The following is a 25,763-nucleotide window of genomic DNA, read 5'->3' as shown; positions in this document are numbered from 1 at the left end:
TAAATGTTTGGTAGATTTCATCAATGAAGCCACCCAGGCCTGGGCTTTTCTTTGTGAAAGATTTTTAATAAAGAATTCAATTTCTTTACATGTTATAGGTCTATTTAGATTTTCTATTTCTTCTTCAATCAATTTCAGTAATTAGGGTCTTTCTAGGAATTTATCAATTTTGTCTGAGAGGTCTAACTTGTTCACATAACAACACATTTGCAATATTAGACAAGTCAGCAAACACTAAAGATTTAGTAGTGCTAACAGTTATGTGAAATCCTACTTGCATTTAATTTTTAACATTATTTCTATGCCACTTGTAAAGAAAGTCATTAAAAAAAAAAAGATTTCAGTGGTGACTATGATGGTTAATTTTAGGTGTCTACTTGGCTGCCAAGGTGCCCAGATATTTGGTCAAACGTTATTATGGATATTTCTGTGAGAGTAGTTTTTGGGTGAGATTAACATTTAAATTGGTAGACTTTGAGTAAAACAACCTGCCCTCCATAATGTGAGTGGGCTTCATCCAATCAGTGGAAGGCCTTAACAAAGACTGACCTTTCCCAAGCAAGAAGGAATTCTGACAACAATCTTCAGACTCAGAACTGCAACATCAGCTCTTCCTGGGGTCACCAGCTTCACGGCTTACCTCACAGATACGAGAATTTTCAGCCTCATAATCACAAGCCAACTCCTTAATTATTTCTCTCTCCACATTTATATGTATTTATGTATTATATGTATTTACTTACACACATCCTAGTAGTTCTCTGAGGAACACGGACAAATACAGTGACATATTAATTGCTGGATTTGAAGATTTATCTAAGATTAACCTAACATCTTTTTCTTCTTATTAATAAGACCATATTTGATAGAAAATTGTTTTTAAAATTTAATTCATGAAATTTTATTAAATAACTTACTGAAAATATTAAATCTCTTAGTGAATTTCTTCTTACTATGAATTTAGTTTTTTAAAATAAATTTCAACATTGCCACATTGAAAAGCCAAGCTCTCTTACAAAATACATACTGAACTGAGCACCACCCATATGCTAAGTACTTTGCTGGTCTTGGGGAGATAAACAGGTATATAAGTCTTTGCCCAAAGGAACAGCATCTAGACAGTAAACAAGCAAACATATAATTTCAATATGACATAGTAAGTGCTATTTGACACCTTCCATAACCCACAGCAAGTACTAGTTTGGTATACAATGAACTTTCTTTACACCCAGAGATAAAGGCTGATTAATACAGTTTTATGCCTAGGTCTAGGTTACGTTTTTTAACTAAAATTTCAGTTTCTTTTTTGGAGTATAAGAGGCTCTTCAGTGTTTACAAGTTATTTCTGAGTTGCAAAAATTCTCTCTCCATATTTCCCCCTTGTATTCCCCCATTCAATCATGGCTGCCATAATTAGACAGACAGAAAGGGCAAAGACACTTTTTTCTTGCATCTGTAATGAAAACCTTAGCAGCAGACAGGAACTGCTCCAGGTCAAATAGATGCATTCCACTGCTTTTTATTCTCAAAAGGTTATGGTCAGGTCCCTATACTATAAATCATAAAACTAGTATTTTCAAATACAGAACAGGATATATGCTACTAGATATAGAAGAAAGGGGTATGTACACATATGCACAGTCTAACCATGAAATTATATACAAGATACTGCTTAAGAAGAGAGTCTGGAGGACAGGGTTGAGAGGGTCACAAATTTTCATGTTATACTGTTCTGTATTTTTTTTAAGATGTATTTATTTATTTTAGAGAAAGGAAGAGAGCACAAACAGGGGGAGGGGCAAAGATAGAGAAGCAGACTTCCTGCTGGACACAGAGCCTGACACGGGGCTCAATCTCAAGACCCTGAGATCATGACCTGAGCTGAAATCAAGAGTCAGATGCCCAACCAACTGAGCCACCCAGGGGGGTCCCTGCACACTTTACAATCATTTTGCATGTGCAAATTTTATTAGAAATTTTTTTTATAAAATTCAAAACAAAGCAATGCTTCTGTCTTCATTTGACCCAGATACTACATTTCAAAAGCAGTGCAGACAATCTATGGATGTTGGGCTAAAAATATGTACATATGGAAAAAAATGTTGAAAGTACTGGCTGTATCATGTCCATTAAAAACATCTTCCAGGATATAAAGCATTAAAATCAAAGTAATAATGTTCAACCTAAGGGAAAATACTCAACTTCTCTAAGAAAGAGAAAAATAAAAGAGGAAGAGGATATTTAACTGAGGTACGTAGACCTACACTTAAAAAATTAATGAATTTCTCAACAATAGTTATCAAATACAATGAGAAGTTAGTAAAAGTTGAATAATTTAATTAAAAAAATCACTAATATGCCTAGAAATGGTGTAGTAAGAAAATATCATTTGCTTCTATGGACCATTTTCAGCTGACTCCCACATTTTATTAAACCTAAGTTATTCTAACAAATTCCTTAACAAGGACATAATTTCATCAGCTTATATAGACTAAACCATGTACATGCTAACTTCACTAGCCTTTGGCTTGGTTTCTGGGAAGTAACTTCTAAATCCTTGGAATATTCCAAGTGATGGGAGGCTCTTTGTTATTCATGGTAGGTCCCTGGACCCAAACCCAATAGTTTACACTAATATACTAAGTCATGGTGAGTTTCTATATAGTTTATGCTGAAGAGATAACACAGATGGGAGCTGGCCACACCAGAAAGACCACACCAGGAAGATGTGACTAAAAGGTTAGATCCAAGCTTGAGCCACTTGATATCAGCCAGACCTCAGGGGAAAGTAGGGAGTCTGGAGACTGAGCGACATGGCCAGTGAAATCTCAATAAAAGCTCTGCACACTGAAACTCACGTGAGCATGCTGGGTGGCAATAGTACTGATGTTCCAGGAGAGGAGGGGGATCTATCCCTGAGGCTGACAGAAGTTTCACATGTAGACCACTCCCAGACCATGCCCTATCATCTCCCCACACTTTGGCTAGTTCTCATTTTTAGCTTGTACTACAACAGAACTGTAATCATGAAGTACAGCACTTTCCTGAGTTCTGTAAGTCATTCTAGTGATTTATCAAACTTGACAGGATGTGGAAACCCGCACATTTTGTAGCCAGAATAAAGATGGCTTGTGGACTCCAACAAAACTAGCTGCTGATGTCCAAAGTAAGAGAAGCCTCATGGAGGACTATGTCCTTATCTGTGAAGTTTGGTTCAACCCTGGGTAGTTGGTGTCAGAAATCATTGTACCACTCCTCAACTACTTCTGAGAGAGGTATAGAATAAGAATGGAAGAATAAGCCACATGGATAAGCATTACCCATAAATATTACCACTAACAGAAATGAATTTACAAAAATCATAAAAATGCACTGGGGTTCATGATAGCTGCTGCATCATGAGCTATCACTAGATGGCACTGGTTAAATGAATAGTCAGTATATATATTATTGATAACTACTATGCTTAATTACTTATTCAAAGTATGGTATCGAAGACCTTAATTCAAAATATAATTTCCAAATTTGACCTTTTTTAGACCAGTTTGCTTCATAAGTCTTCTAAGAAACCACAAGAGAAAACTCTCCAGGAGAGCTAGCAAGATGGCAGAGGAGTAGGACACCTAAATTTCATCTGGTCCTAGGAATTCAGCTAGATAGTTATCAAACCATTCTGAATACCTACAAACTCAACAGGATATCAGAGAAAAGAACAGTAGCAACTCTATGAACAGAAAAGTGACCACTTTCTGGAAGGTAGGATGTGCGGAGAAGCAAATCTGAGGCGATACACGGGAAGATAGACTGTGGAGGGAGGGAGTCTCCATCAGCCAGCTACTGGCAAATGATACAGTCTCAGGCACAAAATCGGAACTTTTAGAAGTCTGCTCCTGTGAGGGATGTCGCTCCAGTGGCTAATGGGGGGCCGGGAGGTAGACCCCTCTCTGGGACAGTGGGGTCTCAGGACTATTGGGGTCACAAAAACACTAAGGTTGCCTGAGTGTGGCAGAGCTCCCAGGTATCAGAGCAGGGAACCCAGCCACGAAGAGTGAGCCAAGGAGTTGGCTCTCAGCTCGGGGTGGCCATAAACCGTGATCCGTGGCTCAGCTGGGCCACTGCCCTTCCAGCCGGGGCCCAGAAAGCGGCAGATCTGGGGAGACTCCCCTTCCTCCCCTGGGAGGAGTGGCCAGGGAGCGCACTGCAGGAATCTACTGGGTTTGGAGACTCCAAAAGGGGTCGTGTGCCACAGTTAGAAACACTCAGTTACAGGCCTGGTGAGCACAGGAGTGCAGCCAGACACCAGGGAGACAGGAGCGATTGACTGCTTTTCTCTGAGAATGCACTGAGGTGGGGGGCCCCAAGCTCTAGACTCCTCCGGGGCCAGAGATTAGGAGGCCGCCATTTTCATTTCGGTCCTCTAAAGCTGCGCGGAAAGCCTTCAGGGAACAAAAGCTAAAGAGCAACCAGAGCAGATTACTTAGCCTGACCCTGGCAAGGGCAGTACAATTCCACCTGGGGCAAAGACATTTCAGAATCACTGCAACAGCCCCCCCCCCCATAAGGTCAGCAAGAACATCCAGCCGAGACCAAGTGCACTGATCAATGAGAAATGCAAAACTTCAGTGATAGAGGAATACAGAAAATAGAATTCATGGCTTTTTTTCCATGACTCTTTAGTCTTTCGAAGTTAATTTTATTTTTTATTTTTCTATTTTTTAAATTTTCCTTCTTTCTTTTTTCAACCAATTTATCAATTCTTTTTAAATTTTTAAATTTTCATTTTTACAGTCATATTCCATCCCTATATTGTATTTACCCTTATTTTTGTATGTAAGTTTTTCTTTCCCTAAAATTTTGGGAGTCAGCTTCTTCTAACACACCAAAATATACCAAAAATCTAGTGTGTGGCTCTGTTCTATTCACCAGCCTGATCATATTCTTTTCTTTCTTTCCCCCACCCTGGTTTTGGGTCTCTTCTGATTTTTTCAGTGTATTTTTTTCTGGAGTGGTTGTTATCCTTTTAGCAATTTGTTCTCTTGTTCATCTATTTTTCTCAAGACTAAATTAAAAAATGGGAAAAACTTACCTCAAAAGAAAAAAAAAAAAAAAAAGAACAAGAGGCAGTACCGACTGCCAGGGACATAATCAACATGGACATTAGGAAGATGTTGGAACTAGAGTTCAGAATGACGAATGTAAAGATACTAGCTGGCTAGTATCTTGAAAAAAGCACAGAAGATCCTAGAGAACCCCTTTCTAGAGAAATAAAATCTAACCAAGTCGAAACCAAAAAGGCTACTAATGAGGTACAATCAAAACTGGAGGCTCTAACTGCTAGGATAAATGAGGAAGAAGAGAGAATTAGTAATACAGAAGACCAAATGATGGAGAATGAAGAAGCTGAGAAAAAGAGACATAAACAACTACTAGATCACAATGGGAGAATTCAAGAGATAAGTAATACCATAAAGTGAAACAATATTAGAATAATTGGGATCCCAGAAAAAGAAAGAGAGGGGCAGAAGGTATATTGGAGCAAATTATAGTGGAGAACTTTCCTAATCTGGGGAAGGAAACAGGCATTCAAGTCGAGGAGGCACAGAACACCCTCAAAAATCACTAAAAAATAGGTCAAAAGCCCAAAATCTAATAGTAAAACTTACAACTCTCAGAGACAAAGAGAAAATCCTGAAAGCAGCTCGGGACAACAGGTCTGTAACCTACAATGGTAGAAACATTAGACTGGCAGCAGACCCATCCACAGAGACCTGGCAGGCCAGAAAGGATCAGCATGATATATTCAGGGCACTAAACCAGAAAAATATACAGCCAAGAATACCATATCCAGCTAAGCTGTCACTGAAAATACAAGAGGTAAAAAAAAAAAAAACTTCCAGAACAAACAGGCACTAAAAGAATTTGCGATCACCAAACCAGCCCTACAAGAAATATTGAAAGGGGTCCTCTAAGCAAAGACAGAGCCTAAAGCAACATAGATCAGAAAGGAACAGAGACAATATATAGTAACAGTCACCCACCTTAAAGGCAATACAATGGCACTAAATTCATATTTTTCAATAGTTAATATGAATATAAATGGGCTAAATGTCCCAATCAAAAGACACAGGGTATCAGATTGGATAAAAAAGCAAGACCCATCCATATACTGTCTGCAGGAGACTCATTTTAGACCCAAAGACACCACCACATTGAAAGAGAGGGGGGTGGAAAACCATTTACCATGCTAATGCACATCAAAAGAAAGCTGAGGTGGCAATCCCTATATCAGACAAATTAGATTTTAAACCAAAGACTGTAATAAGAGATGAGGAATGACACTGTATCATAATTAAAGGGTCTACCCAACAAAAAGATCTAACAACTGTAAATATTTATGTCCCAAACATGGGAGCAGCCAATAATATAAGCCAATTAGTAACAAAATTACAGAAACACATTGATAATAATACAATAAGAGTAGGGGACTTTAACACCCAACTCACTGCAATGGGCAGATCATCTAAGCAGATGATCAACAAGGAAACAAGGGCTCTGAAAGACACACTGGACCAGATGGACTTCCCAGATATACTCAGAGTATTCCATCCTAAAGCAACAGAATACACATTCTCCTCCAGTGTGCATGGAACAGTCTCCAGAACAGATCACATCCTGGGTCTCAAATCGGGTCTCAACTGGTACCAAAAGTTTGGGATCATTCCCTGCATATTTTTGGACCATAATGCTTTGAAACTGGAACTCAATACAAGAGGAAAGTTGGAAAGAACTCAAATACATGGAGGCTAAAGAGCATACTAACGAATGAATGAGTCAACCAGGAAACTAAAGAAGAATTTTAAAAATTCATGAAAACAAATGAAAACGAAAACACAACTGTTCAAAATCTTTGGGATGCAGCAAAAACAGTCCTAAGAGGAAAGTATACAGCAGCAATACAAGCCTTTCTCAAGAAGCAAGAAAGGTCTCAAACACACAACCTAACCTTACACCTAAAGGAGCTGGAGAAAGAACAGCAAATAAAGCCTAAACCCAGCAGGAGAAGAGAATTAATAAAGATGAGAGCAGAAATCAATGAACTAGAAACCAAAAGAACAGTCAAATAGACCAACAAAACTAGGAGCTAGTTCTTTGACAGAATTAATAACATCGATAAACCCCTGGCCAGATTTATCAAAAGAAAAGAGAAAGGACCCAAATAAATTAAATCATGAATGAAAGAGGAGAGATCATGACCAACACCAAAGAAATACAAACAATTATAAGAGCATATCATGAGCAACTATATGCCAATAAATGAGGCAATCTGTAAGAAATGGATGCATTCCTAGAGACATATAAACTACCAAAACTGAACCAGGAAGAAATAGAGAACCTGAACAGACCCATAACCAGCAAGGAAATTGAAGCAGGAATCAAAAATCTCCCAACAAACAAGAGTCCAGGGCCAGATGGCTTCCCGGGGGAATTCCACCAAACATTTAAAGAAGAACTAACATCTATCCTTCTGAAGCTGTTTCGAAAAATAGAAATGGAAGGAAAACTTCCAAACTCATTTTATGAGGCCAGTATTACCTTGATCCCAAAACCGACAAAGACCCCATCAAAAAGGAGAATTACAGACCAATATCCCTGATGAACACGGATGCAAAATTCTCACCAAAATACTAGCCAATATGATCCAACAGTACATTAACAGGATTATTCACCACGACCAAGTGGGATTTGTTCCCGGGCTGCAAGGTTGGTTCAACATCCACGAATCAATGTGATACACTACATTAATAAAAGAAAGGACAAGAACCATATGATCCTCTCAATAGGTGCAGAAAAAGCCTTTGACAATATACAGCATCCTTTCGTGATTAAAACTCTTCACAGTGTAGGGACAGAAGGAACATACCTCAAGATCATAGAAGCCGTATATGAAAAGCCCACAGTGAATATCATTCTCAATGGGGAAAAACAGAGGTTTCCCCTAAGGTCAGGAACATGGCAGGGATGGCCAATTATCAACATAGTACTAGAAGTCCTAGCCTCAACAATCAGACAACAGAAAGAAATAAAAGGCATCCAAATTGGCAAAGAACTCTCAGCAGGGAGTCTGCTTAAGATTCTCTCCCTCTGCCCTTCCCCCTGCTCATGCTCACATCTCTTTCACTCTCTCTCAAATAAATAAATAAATCTTTAAAATAAATAAAAAGAGCCTGAATAATCAAAACAATCTTGAGAAAGAAGAACAATGCTAAAGGGATCACAATCCCAGATTCCAAGATACACTACGAAGCTGTAGTCATCAAAGCAGTATGGTACTGGTACAAAATACACACACACAATGGAATATTATGCAGCCATCAAAAAATGAAATCTTGCCATTTGCAATGATGTGGACGGAACTAGAAGGTGTTATGCTAAGTGAAGTAAGTCAATCAGAGAAAGATAATCATCATATGATCCCACTGATATGTGGAATTTGAGAAGCAAGGCAGAGGATCATAGGGGAAAGAGGAAAAAATGAAACAGATGAAACCAGAGAGGGAGACAAACCGTAAGAGACTGAATCTCAGGAAACAAACTGAGGGTTGCTGGAGTGGAGGAGGATGGGAGGGATAGGACACTGGGTAGGGTATGTGCTATGGTGAGTGTTGTGAATTGTGTAAGACTGATGAATCACAAACTTGTACCCCTGAAACAAATAATACATTATATGTTAATAAAAAATAAAAAGAAAACTCTCCCAAAAAAAAACTCTCTAATGCCAAATTGTTTCACATTTTTCCCATCGTGACAAAACTACATATTTGGCTTAATTTCTTTCCAGTTTTATTGAGAAATAATTGATATACATCATTGTGTAACTTTAAGGCATACAGACTAATTGTTTGATTTATATATACCATGGAATAATTACCACAATAGGTCCTGCTAACGTCCATCTTTTTGTATAGATACAATGTAAAGACAAGAAAAAAAGAAAAACATTTTCCTTCTGATGAGAACTCTCAGGATTTATTCTCAACAAATTTCCTATACATTACACAGCAATGTTAGCTGTAGTCATCATGTTCTGTTACATTGATTCTCCCTGTAAAGTGTAGTTTTGAACTTATTCAATTGTCTCTTGTACTGCAGTGGAATGCCAGCTTGCCTGCCATTATATATTTGCTGCCTAGCACAGTGCCTGACACTTTAGTGTTTAAAGATGTTTTGAATGAATGAAGATCCCCATTGCAAAATATTAACCATTCTGTTGGGTATGAAGAATTTAATTTTCATAGAATGTCTGTTTTATCACCAACTGAAACAATAATTGTTTTCGATGTGCATTTAATCTTATTAAAGGATAATATATAATTTGATTAATTTTATAATTTATCAGCATTCAGTTACTGACTTGCTTGAATCATTGTGGCCTTAAAATTAGACCAAATGTACATGGAAAGATGCTCAACATCACTAGTCATTAGGGAAACACAAATTAAAACTACAAAGAGATCACCTCATGCCTGTTAGAATGGCCATCATCAAAAAGACAGAGATAACAAATGCTGGCATGGAACCCTTGCTTGCACACTATTGGTGAGTTGAAGGCATTATGGTTAGTGAAGTAAGTCAGAGAAAGACAGATACTGCATGATCGCACATGTGGAATCTACACACAAAACAAAACCAAACTCAGAAAAAGAGATCAGACTTGTGGTTACCAGAGGTGGGGGTGGGGGGCAGACGAATTAGAGGAAGGTGGTCAAAAGGTCTAAATTTCCAATTATAATATAAATAAGTACAGGGTTTAAAAATTAGATATATACATACATATTAGGGAAATAACGTAGAACAAAAACAGACACATAGATAAATGCAACAGAATAGCTAGCCCAGAACTAAACCCACATTTACACATGTTCAAGTAACCTATGACAAAGGAGGCAAGAATATGAAATGGGGAAAAGATAATCTTTTTAATAAATGGTGTTGGGAAAACTAGATAGCTACATGCAAAAGAATGACACTGGATGACTTTCTTACACTATACACAGAAACAAACTCAAAATGGATTAAGACCTAAATGTGAGACCTGAAACCATAAATTCCTAGAAGAAAACACAGGCAATAATCTCTTTGACATCGGTCTTAGCATGATTTTTCTATATATGTCTCCTAAGTCAAGAAAACAAAAGCAAAAACAAAATACTAGGACTACACTAAAAAAGCTTTTGCACGATGAAGGAAACCATCAACAAAACAAGACAACCCACTGAAAGGGAGAAAATATTTACAAATGATTCATCCAGTAGGGGTTTAATATCAAAAATATATAAAGAACTTAATACAACACACACAAAAAAAAAACCAGACACATAATACAGTTAAAAAATGGGCAGAAGACAGGAAGAGACATTTTTCCAAAGAAGACATAAAGATGACCAACAGACAAATAAAAAGATGTTCATCACCATTAATCAGCAGCGAAATGCAAATCAAAACCATATTTATACTGTCAGAATGGAAACAATAAAAAATATAAGGAATAACAAGTGAAGAAAAAGTACGTGGAGAAAATCATGTGGAGAAAAAGGAACCTTGTGCACTGTTGGTGGGAATGTAAATTGGTTTAGCCACCATAGAAAACAGCATGGAGATGGCTCAAAAATTTAAAAATAAATATAACATACGACCCACTAATTTCACCACTGGTTATTTAACCAAAGAAAACAAAAACATTATTCTGAAAAGATAGATCACCCATTTGGTTCACTGCAGCATTATTTACAATAACAAGATATGGAAGCAACCCAGTGTCCATCAATAACAAACACATAAAGAAGATATGGTTACATATATGGAATGGAATATTACTCAGCCATAATAAAGAGTAAGATCTTGCCACTTGCAGCAACATCGATGGATCTAAAGGGTATTGTGGAAAGTGAGATAAGTCAGAGAAACACAAATACCATATGATTACATGTGAATCTAAAAAACGAAACAGAAAAACCAGACTCAAATACAGCAAACTGAACTGGTGGTTGCCAGAGGTGAAGTGAATGAGGGGGATGGGTGAAATAGATAAAAATCCAAACTTCCAGTTAAAAATAAGTCACAAAGATGAAAAATATAGCATAAGGAATAGAGTCAGTAATACTGCAATAATGTTGTATGATGACTACGCTTATCATGGTAAACAATGAGTAATGTATAGAATTGTTGAATCGATATGTTGTACATCCCAAATTAATATAACATTATGTTATTTATACTTCATAAAAAACCTACATATTTTCAAAACAAACCATATCAAAAACTCAGTATAGCTGCAAAATTAACTTCCGTACAATTCTAATATAGTAATCAATAATTAAAATGGTCATTCACTAAATAGCATTTTGTATCCTGTAAGCATCTGATTTTTAAATAAACATACACCATTTTTATTCAATTAACACATTTTACCTCTCGCAAATTCCATTCAAATTTTTCAATTAATTTTTACTTATGTTATATATATTTACAGCCATAATTTCCATAAATTATAAGGGAGTATCATTTAAAATGGGTAGATGGTTCTCAGTATGCATTATATTTCCTTTGTAGAAAATTCAAAAATTTGTAAGATTCCAGGAATCAAAGAGTTACTGCAATTCCAAAGAAATCTTTTTTTCTGATAATACAGAGCTCTTTCACAACAGCCTGCTAAGAATACTTTAAAATCCATTTAGCGTATCTAATGACATACCTAAAGAACTCCTGGTCTGTTGACTGTTTGGTGGTATGTTTTCCTTAGCCATGGAGATTAATATTTTACTGTTTTCAGAAAGCTTCTCTGATGCCTTTCCCTGAAAGAGACATTATATTTACAAAAGGGGGAAAAAAATCTACAAAATATACACTCTATCCCAATACTTTAAATGACTTGACAAAATTACACAATACACCACAGAAGAAATTTAAGTGTTAAGCTTGAGGAATTAACCAAAAGTATTTAACACTAGCATTTATTTAGCAATAAATGTAATAAATTCTAATTAAATATTAGAATTCATTTATCAACAAATATTCACTGAGTTCCTACTACATAGTGTCCCAGATACTGGAAACACAAAAGAAAAAAAAAAAACAAAAACGAGAATCTCTGCCATCATGGAGTTCAAACTACTGAGGGTACAAACGATAAACATAATATATAATTAGACTATATACTACATAGAGAGTAACTGTAAGGTCTATGGGGGGAAAAAATGAAGCATGGTAAGAAGGGCCATAAATGATGCAGGGGGGACTGAAAGACTTCACTGAGCAGTGATACTTGAATTAAGAGTTAAAGATCATGATTTATGTACTATTTAATATTAGAAATTATAATAAAATTATATTTTAAACTATGTTAATAACCCTTTTCAAACATTGTAAGCTAGTCCAAAGTGGAGAGTGGTTAAAACCACAGACTTTGGGGCTGGACATATGATGGTTCCGATCATGAAGCCACCACTGTGTGTACCTGGATGAATTACTTAACCCCTCTGAGCTTCACTTTCTTGATCTGTAAAACAAAAATGTTCCATGTACTTAACAGGGATATTATGAGTAAATAAGATAATACATGTAAAGTCCTTGACACAACTCCTTAACCAGAGAAGCTATTATGGAAAGAAGGCAATGTAGTATGGTGGTTAAGAGAGCAAGCACTACTTGGATATCAGGAGTCAAAGCCTACTTCTACTAACTAATGAGACTTTAGTCTCATTACTTAACTTCCCCATGCCTCAGTTTACTTATTTAGAAAATGAGTCTAACAACAGTATTTACCTCACAGATTCATAGAATCATAAATGTAACCTCTTAAGACTAAGCCTCATCCATGAAAGGAAAAAACCTGCAACAAAGAATACTCTATCCAGCAAGGCTATCATTCAGAATAGAAGGAAAGATAGAGGTTTCCAGACAAACAAAATTTAAACGAATTCATCACCACTAAACCAGCCTTATAAGAAATGTTAAAGGGGATTCTTTGAGTAGAAAGGAAAGACCATAGCAGGAATAAGAAAATTAGGAAAGGAAAAATTTCACAGCTACATATTAACATAGTAAAATAGAATAATCCCTTATAAAACCTGTACAGAGGTTAAAGCACAAAATTATCAAATGTATGTAGAGGGGCACCTGGGTGGCTCAGTCGGTTAAGCGTCTGCCTTCAGCTCACATTATGATCCCAGAGGTCTGGGATCGAGCCCCATATCAGGCTCCAAGCGGGGAGCCTGCTTCTCCCTCTCCCTCTGCCGCTCCCCCTGCTTGTGCTCTCTTGCGCTCTCTCTCAACTAAATAAAATCTTTTTTTAAAAAGTATCTATAAAAATCAATAATGGGATTCACAAAATAAAAGAGTGTAAAATATGACACCATATACCTAAAACATGGGGGAGAAGGGAGTAAAAATTTAGTGCTTTATAATGGGTTCAAACTTAAGCAACCACTAACTTAATATAGACTGCTATATGCCTAATGGTAACCACAAATCAAAAACCAGTAATAGACATTAAAAAAAAGAGAGAGAGAGAGAAAGGAATACAAGAATATCGCTAGAGAAAGCCAATCAAACCACAAGAAAGCAAAAGAAGGAACAAAGAACTACAAAAACAACCATAAAGCAATTAGCAAAATGGCAGTAAATACATACCTAGTAATAAATACTTTGAATGTAAATGGACTAAATGCTCCAAAAGAAGACATAGGGTGACTAAATGGATAAAAAAGCAAGACACAGATCAAAGGGCTCTGTCGTGAGCGGCACATGTAAGCCAGCTACATTGCTCTTCCTGTGGAATTGAAATCAAGAGATTTCAGAATCCTAATTTTTTGGTACCTGGGCAGCTGGTGATCATTGGTCCTGGTGCCCCATAAAAAAAAGAAAAAGAAAAAGGCAAGACAATATATATGCTGCCTACAAGAGACTCATTTCAGACCTAAAGACATATGCAGATTGAAGTGAAAGGATAGAAAAACATTTATCATGCAAATGGAAGTGAAAAGAAAGATGGGGGTAACGATAATTATAATAGACAAACAGGCTTTAAAACAAAGACTACAACAAGAGACAAGAACACGACACAATTATAAAGGGAATAATTCAACAAGACATAACAATTGTAAAATGTATGCACCCAGGAGGCCGGGAAAGATGGTGGAGGAGTAGGGGATGCCATTTCAACCAGTCCCCTGAATTGAGCTGGATATCTATCTACCAGACCATCCTGAACACCCACGAAATCAGCCTGAGATGTAAGAAGATACATCTGGATCTCTACACACAGAACATCTCCGGTGTTTGGTCTCAAGGTATGAGGTGGGGAGCCAAGAGTCTGCGGGCAGATATCGGAAGATAAATGGAAGGGGGAAGGAGGCACCGTGCTGGGGCACCAGGAAGCAGAATCCTCCCGGCGCTGGGGAGCGGGCTGCACTAGCAGACCGGTAGCAGCAGGGAAACCAGACTGAAACCTGAAGCTCAGGAGCCAGTGGTGGGGGGGTGGGGGGCTGGTGGTTTTAGAGCACAAAGGGCAGAGACATGCCTGGCCTGGCCCTGGGAGCAAAGACTGGGAGAGCGGCTATGGGGTGCACAAACCAGGACACTGCGGGTTTTTAGCAGCACTGACGGATACGGAGTCAGTGTGGCCTGGAGAGGTCAGTGAGGAGCAGACTGTGATCTCTCTGTTCTGAGACAGAGGTTTGGATATGGTCACTGCTGCTCTCTCAGTAGAGACACAGAAAGCCACCAGGGAAAGCTGCCAGAGAACAAAAGCCCCAAAAAACCGGTTCTCACTGAGCTCATTCCACCACCCCCTGCAGGGGGCAGGGCAACTCTGCCCAAACAGGGCTGCCTGAGTATCTCTGCGGCAGGCCCCTCCCCCAGAAGGCAGGCTGAAAAAAACAAGAAGCCCACATCCCTAAGGTCCCTATAAAACAGGTGCATCTTGCTTGGGTCCTGGTCAATAATTTGGACTGTGTACATCCCCACAACCACACCTCATCAGAATGACAAAGAGGATGAACCCCCAACAAAGGAAAGAAACCGAGACCGTGGCCTCTGCCACAGAACTAATGGATATGGATATAACCAAGATGTCGGAAATGGATTTCAGAGTAACAATTATCAAGATGATGCACAGGCTTGAGAAAAATATTAAAATCTCTAAGGGCTGAAATGAGAACAAATCTGGCGGAAATTAAAAATTCTATGAATGAAATGCAGTCTAAACTGGATGCTCTGACTGCCAGGGTAAACGAGGCAGAAGACGAATTAGTGAGTGAGAGGATGAGATGATAGAAAAGAAGGAAAGACAGGTAACATGGGGGGAAAAAACTCTAATTTCATGAAAAAAAGCTACAGGAGATTACTGACTCAATGAAATGTTCCAATGTCAGAATCATCAGGCTCCCCAAGGGGGTGAAGAAAGAGAGAGGTCTAGAAGAGATATTTCAACAAACTGTAGCTGAGAACTTCCCTAATCTGGTGAATGAAACAAGCATTCATGTCCAAGAGGCAGAGAGGACCCCTCCCAAGATTAATGAGAATAGACCAACGCCACAACATGTAACAGTACAATTCACAAATCTTAGATCCAAGGAAACAATCTTGAAAGCGGCAAAGGGGAAGAGATTCCTTACATACAGAGGAAGGAATACCAGAATAACGTCAGACCTGTCTACAGAGAACTGGCAAGCCAGAAAGGACTGGCAAGACATATTCAGAGCACTAAGTGAGAAGAACATGCAGCCAAGAATACTGTATCCAGCAAGGCTGTCATTCAGAATGGATGCAGAGACAAGGAGCTTCCAAGACGGGCAGAAATTGAAAGAATATGTGACCACCAAGCCAGCCCTACAAGAAATATCAAGGGGGGGGAGTTCGATAAAAGTAGAAAGACCCACAAGAGTGATACAGAACAGAAATTCACAGAGACAATCTACAGAAACAAGGACTTCACAGGCAACATGACGACATTAAAATCATCTCTCTCAATAATAACTCTCAATGTGAATGGCCTAAATGCTCTCATAAAACAACACAGGGTTGCAGACTGGATAAAAAGACATGACCCATCCATACACTGTCTACAAGAGACTCATTTTGAACCTAAAGATACATCCAGACTGAAAGTGAAGGGATGGAAAACCATTTTTCATGCCAACGGACCTCAAAAGAAAGCTGGGGTAGCAATTCTCATATCAGACAAATTAGATTTTAAGCTAAAGACTGTAGTTAGAGATACAGAAGGACACTATATTATTCTTAAAGGGTGCATCGAACAAGAGGATCTAACAATTATAAATATCTATGCCCCCAACAGGGGAGCAGCCAACTACATAAGCCAACTGTTAACCAAAATAGACATTTAGATAATAATACGTTAATAGTGGGGGACCTCAACACTCCACTCTCAGCAATAGACATATCATCTAAGCAGAAAATCAACAAAGAAACAAGAGCTTTGAATGACACACTGGACCAGATGGACCTCATAGATATATACAGAGCACTCCACCCTAAAACAGAATACTCATTCTTTTCAAACGCACATGGAACTTTCTCCAGAACAGACCATATACTGGGTCACAGAACAGGTCTCAACCAATACCAAAAGACTGAGATTATTCCCTGCATATTCTCAGACCACAATGCTTTGAAACTGGAGCTCAATCACATGGAAAAATTTGGAAGAAACTCAAACACTTGGAAACTAAGGACCATCCTGCTTAAGAATGTTTGGGTAAACCAGGAAATTGAAGGAGAACTTAAGCAATTTATGGAAACCAATGAGAACAAAAACACATCGGTCCAAAACCTATGGGATACAGCAAAGGTGATCCTAAGGGGAAAATACATAGCCATCCAAGCCTCGCTCAAAAGAATAGAAAAATCTAAATTGCAGTCCTTACACTCACACCTTAAACAGCTGGAGATGGAACAAAAGAAGAGGTCTAAGCCATGCACGAAAAGACAACTGATTAAGATTAGAGCAGAGATCAATGAATTAGAAACCACAAATAGAGCAGATCAACAAAACTAGAAGCTGGTTCTTTGAAAGAATTAATAAGATCGATAAGCCACTGGCCAGACTTATTCAAAAGAATAGAGAAAGGACCCAAATTAATAAAATTATGAATGAAAGGGGAGAGATCACAACTACCACCAAGGAAATAGAAACAATCATTAGAATGAAAACACTAACTCAAAAAGATATGTGCAACTCTTATGTTTATTGCAGTATTATTTACAATAGCAAGATATGGAAGTAACCCAAGCATTTATCCATAGACATACACACATACACAATGGAGTATCGCTCAGCCATAAAAAAAGAATGAACTCTCACCATTTGCAACAACATGGGTGAATCTAGAGGGTATTACACTAAGTGAAAAAAGTCAGAGAAAGACAAATACCAAAAGATTTTACTCATATGTGGAATTTAAGAAACAAAACAAAGAAAAGAGACAAACAAAAGCAGGCTCTTAAATTTGGAGAACAAACTGGTGGTTGCCAGAGGGGAGGTGGGTGGGGGTAAAGAGCATTAGGAGTATACTTCGAATGATGAGCACTGAGTAATGTACAGAATTGCTGTACACTATATTGCACACTGTATTGAACACCAGAAACTAATATAACACTGTATGTTAATTATACTGGAATTAAAAAATAGAATAAAATAAAAGACTAAGCCTCTTCCATAATCAGCACACAATAAATGTTAACTATGTAAGTAAAATTCCCTCACAATTAGGATGACCATATATTTATCATGTCAACCAGATGCCCATACCTTTACCCAAGACAAATGCTACACCAGATGAGACGTGGGGCAATAGGTAAACCGGAACTGTCTAGGGCAAGCCAATATATATGGTGACTCTGATTACAATGGACCGAATGATGGACAAGATTAATCTATATCCCATATCTTATCAAAACATTGAGCTCAAGAGAGAAGGTGCCCCATCTGTCTAGATTAGTGCTATAGTAAAGCTTAGCACAGTACCTATCACAGTCTCAGTATTCACCAAAACTAGGAAAGCTTTAAGGAAGCTTTTTCAAACATTGCTTTCAGAAACACTTGAACAAATTCTAATCTGAAAAGTATATATACCAAAATAAACTATTCCAATAAATTCACTTTTGTTGATTTAAAAAAAAATTTTAAGACACTAATTAACTGAAGTTGTACTTTTCACTTAAAATACATAGAATATGAGAACTTGTTTTTATATATTATGAAAGTTCCTTGTACTAGAAGTAGTCTCCTAACCATTTTATGAAGCACAGGAATTATTAATTAAACCCTATTAAGAGAGAAGAAACTGAGATACAAAACAACAGAAAAACTACATTCAAAATCAATGCAATATTGTCCAGAATCAGGCTCTCAGACTCAGAGTGACAGGACACCCAAACCAAAGTATGAAACACAAGATTCTCACTCACTGAAGAGTATGTTTTGCATTGTACACAAAGCTAATCTTCAGAGACAATTTTAATAAAACATGTTGAAAGAAGATTATTAATTTTACCTTCATTTCCATGTAAGGTGGATCACTTTCCAATTCTGCTTTGTCTTTGGCCAGTTTGGCTTTTCGCTCTTCAATAAACTCATCCAAATTATCAGCCATTTTGCAGATACTAAAAAACAAAAACAAAAACCAACAAAAAAAACCCACTTCAATCAGCACAGCTATACCACAATATTTTTAGTATAATTAACAACATGCAGGCTTAGCCCACATTTAGTATTCAATTCCACTTACCAAATTGAGAAATTCGAATAAGCTTGAACAAAATATGCCTGTTTGCCTCTCTCCCAACCCGCCCCAAAAACCTATGACATACATTAAATATCTGAAAAGAAATAGAGAATATGCACAACTACCATTATCTCTTTCGTTCTCTCTCTCTCTCTCACACGCACACTTTGATCCATAAGTCAAAAAAAAAAAACAACTTTAAAAAAAGCGTTTTATTTGGATGTAATTTCAAACTTAAAAAAAGTTCCAATAAGAATAGCACAATGAACACCCATATATTCTTTACCTATTTCCTATTAAGATTTTGCACAACTTGCTTTGTTCTTTGTGCACACAATTTCATTCTCTCTACATATACAATTTTCTCTAAAATTTTTCAGACGGTGAATCACATACACTTACCCCTAAACACTTAAGAGTGTATTAAGAATTAGGTTGTTCCTACAGACTTCAATATAATCATCGACCTCAGCAACACTGATTTTTATATCTAGTCTACTGTCCATGTTCCAATTTTGTCAAATGACTTAAAATTGTCCTTTACAGCTTATTTTTCTCTCCCTCCAGCTCAAGATCCAGTCCAGGTCAAGTGTCACAATTCTTTGTTACATGTCATTAGCTTCCTTTAATCTGGAACGCTTCCACAACCTTCGTCTTTCATAACATTGCCTTTTTAATATGGCCCACCTAACACCAACACTTCTAATCGAACTTCCCCTTTTGGGGTTTGCCTACTGTACCTTTATAACTTAAGTTCAGTTTATGTATTCTCAGGTGAACTACTACATACGTGGTGATGAGTCCTTGTAAAGTGTCAACAATCAGAGACACACATGTCCATTTGCCCTTCATTAGGTGATATTATTTTTGATTGCCTGGTCTACTTGCTGTCTGATTAATGTACTACTATTCCCTTGTAATAAGCAGCCCATAAGGAGATGCATTTAGACCATGCAAACACTGCTTTCACTCAAAATTTCCTGGATTTAGCAACAACTGGTGATTCTTAACTGATCCAATCTTTCAATCAAGACGGCTACACAATTCTAATTTTCCAAGTCCACCATGCCCTGCGTATTTACCCATTGGCACTTACTCTATTCTATGAGCCCTTCCTTCCTCCACATGTATTTATCAACTTATCAGCATGGACTCATGAATTTCTATTTTTTTTTCCAGTAAGGCCTGGCATTATTTTTAAATTCATAAGATGTTTTTATTGAGAATTTACATACCATAAAATTTACTCACTTTACTGAACAGTTTCCCTAAGCTTTGGTGAATTCACAGTTGTGCAATTATCACCACAATCATATTTTCTAATGCTTCTATGACCCCAAGAAGTTCCCCTGTGTCTTTTTGTAGTCAGTCCTTACTCCTACCCCCCGCCCCCGCCCAGGCAACCACCAAACTGTTTTCCCTCTCTACAGTTTTAACTAATGTAGAAATTTCATATAATTGAATCATACAATATGTAGTCTGGCTTCTTTCACTTAAAAGTGTTTTTGAGATGCATCCTTGTAGTTGCTCTATTGGTAAATAGGGGATATTTTTATTGCTACGCAGTATTCCATTGTATGGAAATGCCAGTTTACCTATTTACCCATTACTAGACATTTGGATTGTTTCTGTTTGAGGGATATTTATGAATAATGCTGCTATGAACATTTGTGTTCAGGTTTTTGCATGGACATATGCTTTGAGTTCTGTTAGAACTCTGTTAAAACCTAGGAGTGGAATTACTTAGTCATCATATGTAACACATTTAACATCTTGAGGAACTGCAAAATCATTCCTCTAACATAGCTGGACCATTTTACATTGCAACGGGCAGTGCATCCTGACCAGCCCTGGGTATTTTCAGTCTTTTTGGTCTCAGTCATTCCATTTTTGATGCTTAGTCATTGGCTATGTAATAGTATCTGACTGTGGTTTTAATTTGCATTTCTTTAAAGACTATACTATTGAGCATCTTTTTCTGTATTTATCTACCATTCGTATATCCATATATTTAACAACTGGCAAAATGTCTATTCATATCTTATTGCCAATTTTTAAAATTAAATTGTTTTATTATTGAATTGTAAGAGGTCTTTATATATACTGGATACCAGTTCTTTATCAAACACGTTTTGTAAATATTTTCTCTTAGTGTATAGCTTAAGTTTTCTTAATAATGCCTTCTTTCTTTAATAAGACTATTTTTTAGAGCAGTTTTAGGATCCCAGCACAACCGAGCAAAAACGTACAGATTTCCCATACATCCCCTCACTCATGCATAGCCTCCCCCATTATCAACAACCCCCACCAAAGTGTTACATTTGTAACTAGTGATGAACATACATCAATACATCATTATCACCCAAAGTTCATAGTTTACAGTACGGTTCACTTTTCGTGTTATACATTCTATGGTTCAAACACGGGTATAATAACATGTATCTACAATCACAGTTTCATAAATAGCTTCACTGTCCCCCAAATCCTCTGTGCTCCACCTATTCATTCCTCCCTCTGCTCTGAACCCTAGCAACCACTGATCTTTTCACTGCCTCCGTAGTTTTGCCTATCCCAGACAGTCAAACAGTTGGAATCATACAGTACGTAGCCTATTCAGATTGGCTTCTTTCACTTATATGCATCCAAGTTTCCTCCATGTCTTTTCATGTCTTTGTAGCTCATTTCTTTTTAGCACTGAATAATATATTGTCTGGATGTACCACAGTATATTTATCCATTCATGTACTCAAAATTTTTGGTTGCTTCCAGGTTTTAGCAACTATGAATAAAGCTGCTGTAAACATCTCTGTGATGATGTCTGCTAAAGAGCAAAAGTTTTTAATTTGTATGAAATTCAATTAATCCATTCACTAATTCATTCATTTTTCATCAATTTAGAATCGATTGTTTTTTGTGTCATATGTAGGAAATTTTTGCCTAACCCAAAATCGCAGATACTTTCTTCTATATTTTTAGAAGTTTTCTAGTTTTCTCTTATATTTAAGTCTGTGATCCATTTCAAGTTAATTTTTGCAAATGGTGCAAGAGTCAAAGTTTAATTTTTTTTCGTGTGAATATAAAATTATTCCAACACCATTTTTTAAACTATCCTTTCCTTATTGAACTTGGAATTTTTTTAAATTTTTTTCAAAAACATGAAATTTAGTGACTAATTAGATGTGTGGCAAGAAAGGAGGAGTCACTAATGACAAAGGTTTCAAGTCCTGGAAACAAAATGTGGATGGAATCCTGAACAGGAATAAGTCACAAGAAGCTGGCTGTCCTGAAAAGGTTTGGTTTAGATACGTTAAGTTGGAGTTAGTAAGACACGCTAATGGAAATTTCCAGCAGATACTTGAAATTCAAGACACATTCAAGGAAAAAGACCACATTAGAAATGTTTAAGAGTTAATTTTGTTAAAGATAATAGTTTAAGCCGTGGTAAATGAGCATGGACAGGGAAAAAAAGAGATGATCCAGAACTAAATGATGGGCAGTGTTCACTTGAGGGGGTAACAGAAGAAGCTGGAAAAAATACAGAGGAATATTTAAAAGAAGGATATAAAGAAAAGCCAGTCAACATATTTGTGGAAGAAAAGAAGAGATACAAGAAAGAACCAGTCAACAATTTCAAATACGAGAGTTTAAAAAAAAAAAAAGCATCCACTGAATTTAATACTTGGGGGACAATAACTTGTAAAAATATAGAAAAGCAAGCTTTACCTAAAAAAACAAACAAACAAACAAAAACAAAAACTGCTGAGGGCGCCTGGGTGGCTCAGTCAGTTAAGCATCTGCCTTCAGCTTAAGTCATGATCCCAGGGTTCTGGGGTGGAGAGCCCTGCATTGAGCTCCCTCCTCAAGGGACAGCCTGCTTCTCCCTCTCCCCCTGCTGTTCCCCTGGCTTGTGCATGCTTTTCCCCTTCCCTCCTCTCTTCCCCCTTTCTCGCTCTCTCTCTTTCTCACTCTGTCAAATAAAATCTTTTTTAAAAAAATGTTGAGGGGCACCTAGGTGGCTCAGTCAGTTAAGAGTCCTCCTTCAGCTCCAGTTGTGATCCCAGGATCCTGGGATGGACCCCTGTGCTGAGCTTGCTGCTCCCTTTCCCTCTGCTTGTCACTCCCCCTGCTCCTGCATGCATGTATCTCTCTTTCTGTGTCAAATACATAAATAAAATCTTGTAAAAAAAAAAAACAAAACTGAAATTTATATCAATTAAACAGTATAATAATGTGAACTTCATTCTATTATTTACTTCTAAAAAGAACACTGATTTTTAATGTGTTTTTTTTAAGATTTTATTTATTTATTTGACAGAGATAGAGACAGCCAGTGAGAGAGGGAACACAAGCAGGGGGAGTGGGAGAGGAAGAAGCAGGCTCACAGTGGAGGAGCCTGATGTGGGGCTCGATCCCAGAACGCCGGGATCACGCCCTGAGCCGAAGGCAGACGCTTAACCGCTGTGCCACCCAGGCGCCCCAAGAACACGGATTTTAAAATATGGCTTTAACAAAATACATTCCAAACCAACAAAAGTTAACATAGTTAAGCCATTTTTAATTTGCTAATTGTGACAAGAAATTTTCCTAGTAAAAATTCACAACAGCTCAACAGCACACAGTTTTCACATTAAAAAAAAAAATCACTTCTTAAAATCCCCTAATTTCCCTAAATATTTTTATGTCTAATAGAAATAAAAGATAATAATGGGATAATACATACTTTGAAGCAGAATTTATACAAAATTAAATTAGAAAGTCATTATCTAAAAAACAAAAAGTAACAAGCCTCTCACTCTAAGGTCTCCTCATAATACTGTTAACAATTATTAAATTAACATGTTCATTTAAACAAATTTTGGAAGCTCTCTCTTGAATTTATAGATACTTAAATTTCCCTTTAGTCTAACTTTTTTCTTTTTTTTTTTTTTTAAGTATGCTCCACACCCAGCATGGAGCCCAACATGGGGCTCAAACTCATGACCCTGAGATCAAGACTTGAGCTGAGATCAAGAGTCTGATGCCTAACTGATTGAGCCACCCAGGTACCCCCCCTTTAATCTAACACTTTAACATCCATTATAAATTCTAAAATTTATTTTATGTAACCATAGCAATATTTTTAAACGACTGTAAGTATAATATATGCCACAACTAAAATATCAGATTTATTAGATATAAGTATACATTTAATCATTTCTAATTTTGTTCTACTATCTGATTAGACTGTAGTATCTTTAACATTAAATTGAAGAGTCAAAGATACTAATAAGCTTTCTCCTGGCAATGCCCTCCAAAGACCACCAGGAACACTACTGTGGTTAAACTAGTCGGGTTTATTTTTCATTGCATCAAGGGATGCATCCTTGATACCCACCATGGGGAACTCTGGAGAATCTTAGCATGAAGGTGTTAGAAAAGACTAAAAGGGTTTGCAGCTTGTTAGGTGATTTGGGAGCAGAGCTTTGCTCAGGATTGAAGGCTCTCAGAAAGTGAGAGTAATTCTATGATTGGGCATCTTAGCAAATCCTGTCTAAAGCTGTAACTGGTTAAGAGGCAGCCATCACTCATCAGCTGGGAGAGGGGATGCTTGGTCTTCTGTGGCTTGGACAACGTTCATGTTTTGTCTGTGTTTGGAGAGGATTATGGAGTCGTATTGCTTTTCTCTTGATCCATCACAGACACAGAGCTTTGTCAAATGTTGATGTTCTGTGCAATTGTTTATCTTCAGTGGAAGAACAACAAGCCTAAGCAATAGCGCCAAGCCAGTTCCTAGCAACACGAAGGCCTTCGTGATAGTGCAGCCCAGCTTCCAGCTGTCATGACCACTTTTTTCTTTCTCACTCCTTCAAGCATATGACAACTTACATAAAACATATTTCAACTACAAAATTATTCAAGATTTAGTAAATCACATAGACTGAGTTGGTGGGTACAGCCTAAGTACAAAATAGATTAAGAATATTTACAATCTGGGGGCGCCTGGGTGGCACAGCGGTTGGGCGTCTGCCTTCGGCTCAGGGCGTGATCCCGGCGTTGTGGGATTGAGCCCCATATCGGGCTCCTCCGCTATGAGCCTGCTTCTTCCTCTCCCACTCCCCCTGCTTGTGTTCCCTCTCTCGCTGGCTGTCTCTATCTCTGTCAAATAAATAAATAAAATCTTTAAAAAAAAAAAAAAGAAAAAAGAATATTTACAATCTGAAGATTAGATTACAAGAAAAATCAGCTGAAAGAAACTTAAAGGGGATTTTTTATTTTCCTTCACCCTACAATGTAAAAATCACTCAAAACGGCTTTTAAGATATTACTAAGTCACTATTTTTCCCTCAGTAGCTATGTACATAGTATGTAGATGATAAACAGTTTTTAAGAAAATAATTTAACTGAAAGATCTGGATTTCAAACCCAATTCCATCATGAATTGACACTATATGATCAAGCTCATTACGTTCCTTAACCTCCCTCTTACTTTCCTCATCTGTTAAGAGAAATATCTATCCCAGAGCTGTTATGAAGAAAAAACTAAATGGTACATATAAAATGTACGGCACACCTGACACTGAGAAATCAACAAATTATAAGTGTTTTATTAACTCATATTTTCATAATGCTGGTATACATCAGCAATCACCTTTGTAAAGAAAGCCTCCAAAGTACACTGGCAATTTCAATCACCAGTAATTGATACTTGGTTAATCATAATCGAATCAACATGTCTAGGGGTGCCTGCCTTTGGGTCACGTTATGATCCCAGGGTCCTGGGATGGAGCCCTGTGTGTCGGGCTCCCTGCTCGGTGAGGAGTCTGCTTATCCCTCTCCCTCTGCCCATGCCCTCTCATGTTCCCTGTCTCACTCTGCTGTCTCTCAAATAAATAAACAAAATCTTAAAAAAAAAAAAGTCAACATGTCTAAATCTTAAACTTAGGCCCTTTATGTTTATCATATAGATAGAAATACAAG

General features: G+C 37.4%; 1 protein-coding gene and 2 non-coding genes across 12 annotated transcripts in view; 1 reads left to right on the top strand and 2 right to left on the bottom strand.

Moving 5' to 3' along the window:
- Positions 1-25,763, bottom strand: part of CSPP1 (centrosome and spindle pole associated protein 1) — a 146,217-nt gene that overhangs the window by 117,999 nt on the left and 2,455 nt on the right. For all 10 annotated transcript variants that reach the window (XM_040625626.1, XM_040625621.1, XM_040625622.1 and 7 more), the window contains exons 2-3: positions 18,576-18,684; positions 11,753-11,852 (exon numbers count right to left, since the gene is read on the bottom strand). In XM_040625626.1, coding sequence (XP_040481560.1) covers positions 11,753-11,852; positions 18,576-18,674 — 199 coding nt within the window. In that variant the 5' untranslated portion in view covers positions 18,675-18,684. The remainder of the gene's footprint in view (positions 1-11,752; positions 11,853-18,575; positions 18,685-25,763) is intronic.
- Positions 1,379-1,508, bottom strand: LOC121101811. The gene has a single exon (XR_005833839.1). It is a non-coding gene; the product is annotated as a small nucleolar RNA SNORA31 (small nucleolar RNA).
- On the top strand, positions 13,778-13,910 carry LOC121101764. Its single transcript, XR_005833802.1, has one exon. It is a non-coding gene; the product is annotated as a U11 spliceosomal RNA (small nuclear RNA).

Source organism: Ursus maritimus, unplaced genomic scaffold, assembly GCF_017311325.1.
Source record: "Ursus maritimus isolate PB19 unplaced genomic scaffold, ASM1731132v1 scaffold_9, whole genome shotgun sequence".
Lineage (NCBI taxonomy): Eukaryota > Metazoa > Chordata > Mammalia > Carnivora > Ursidae > Ursus > Ursus maritimus.
This window is presented reverse-complemented; position numbering and strand designations above follow the sequence as displayed.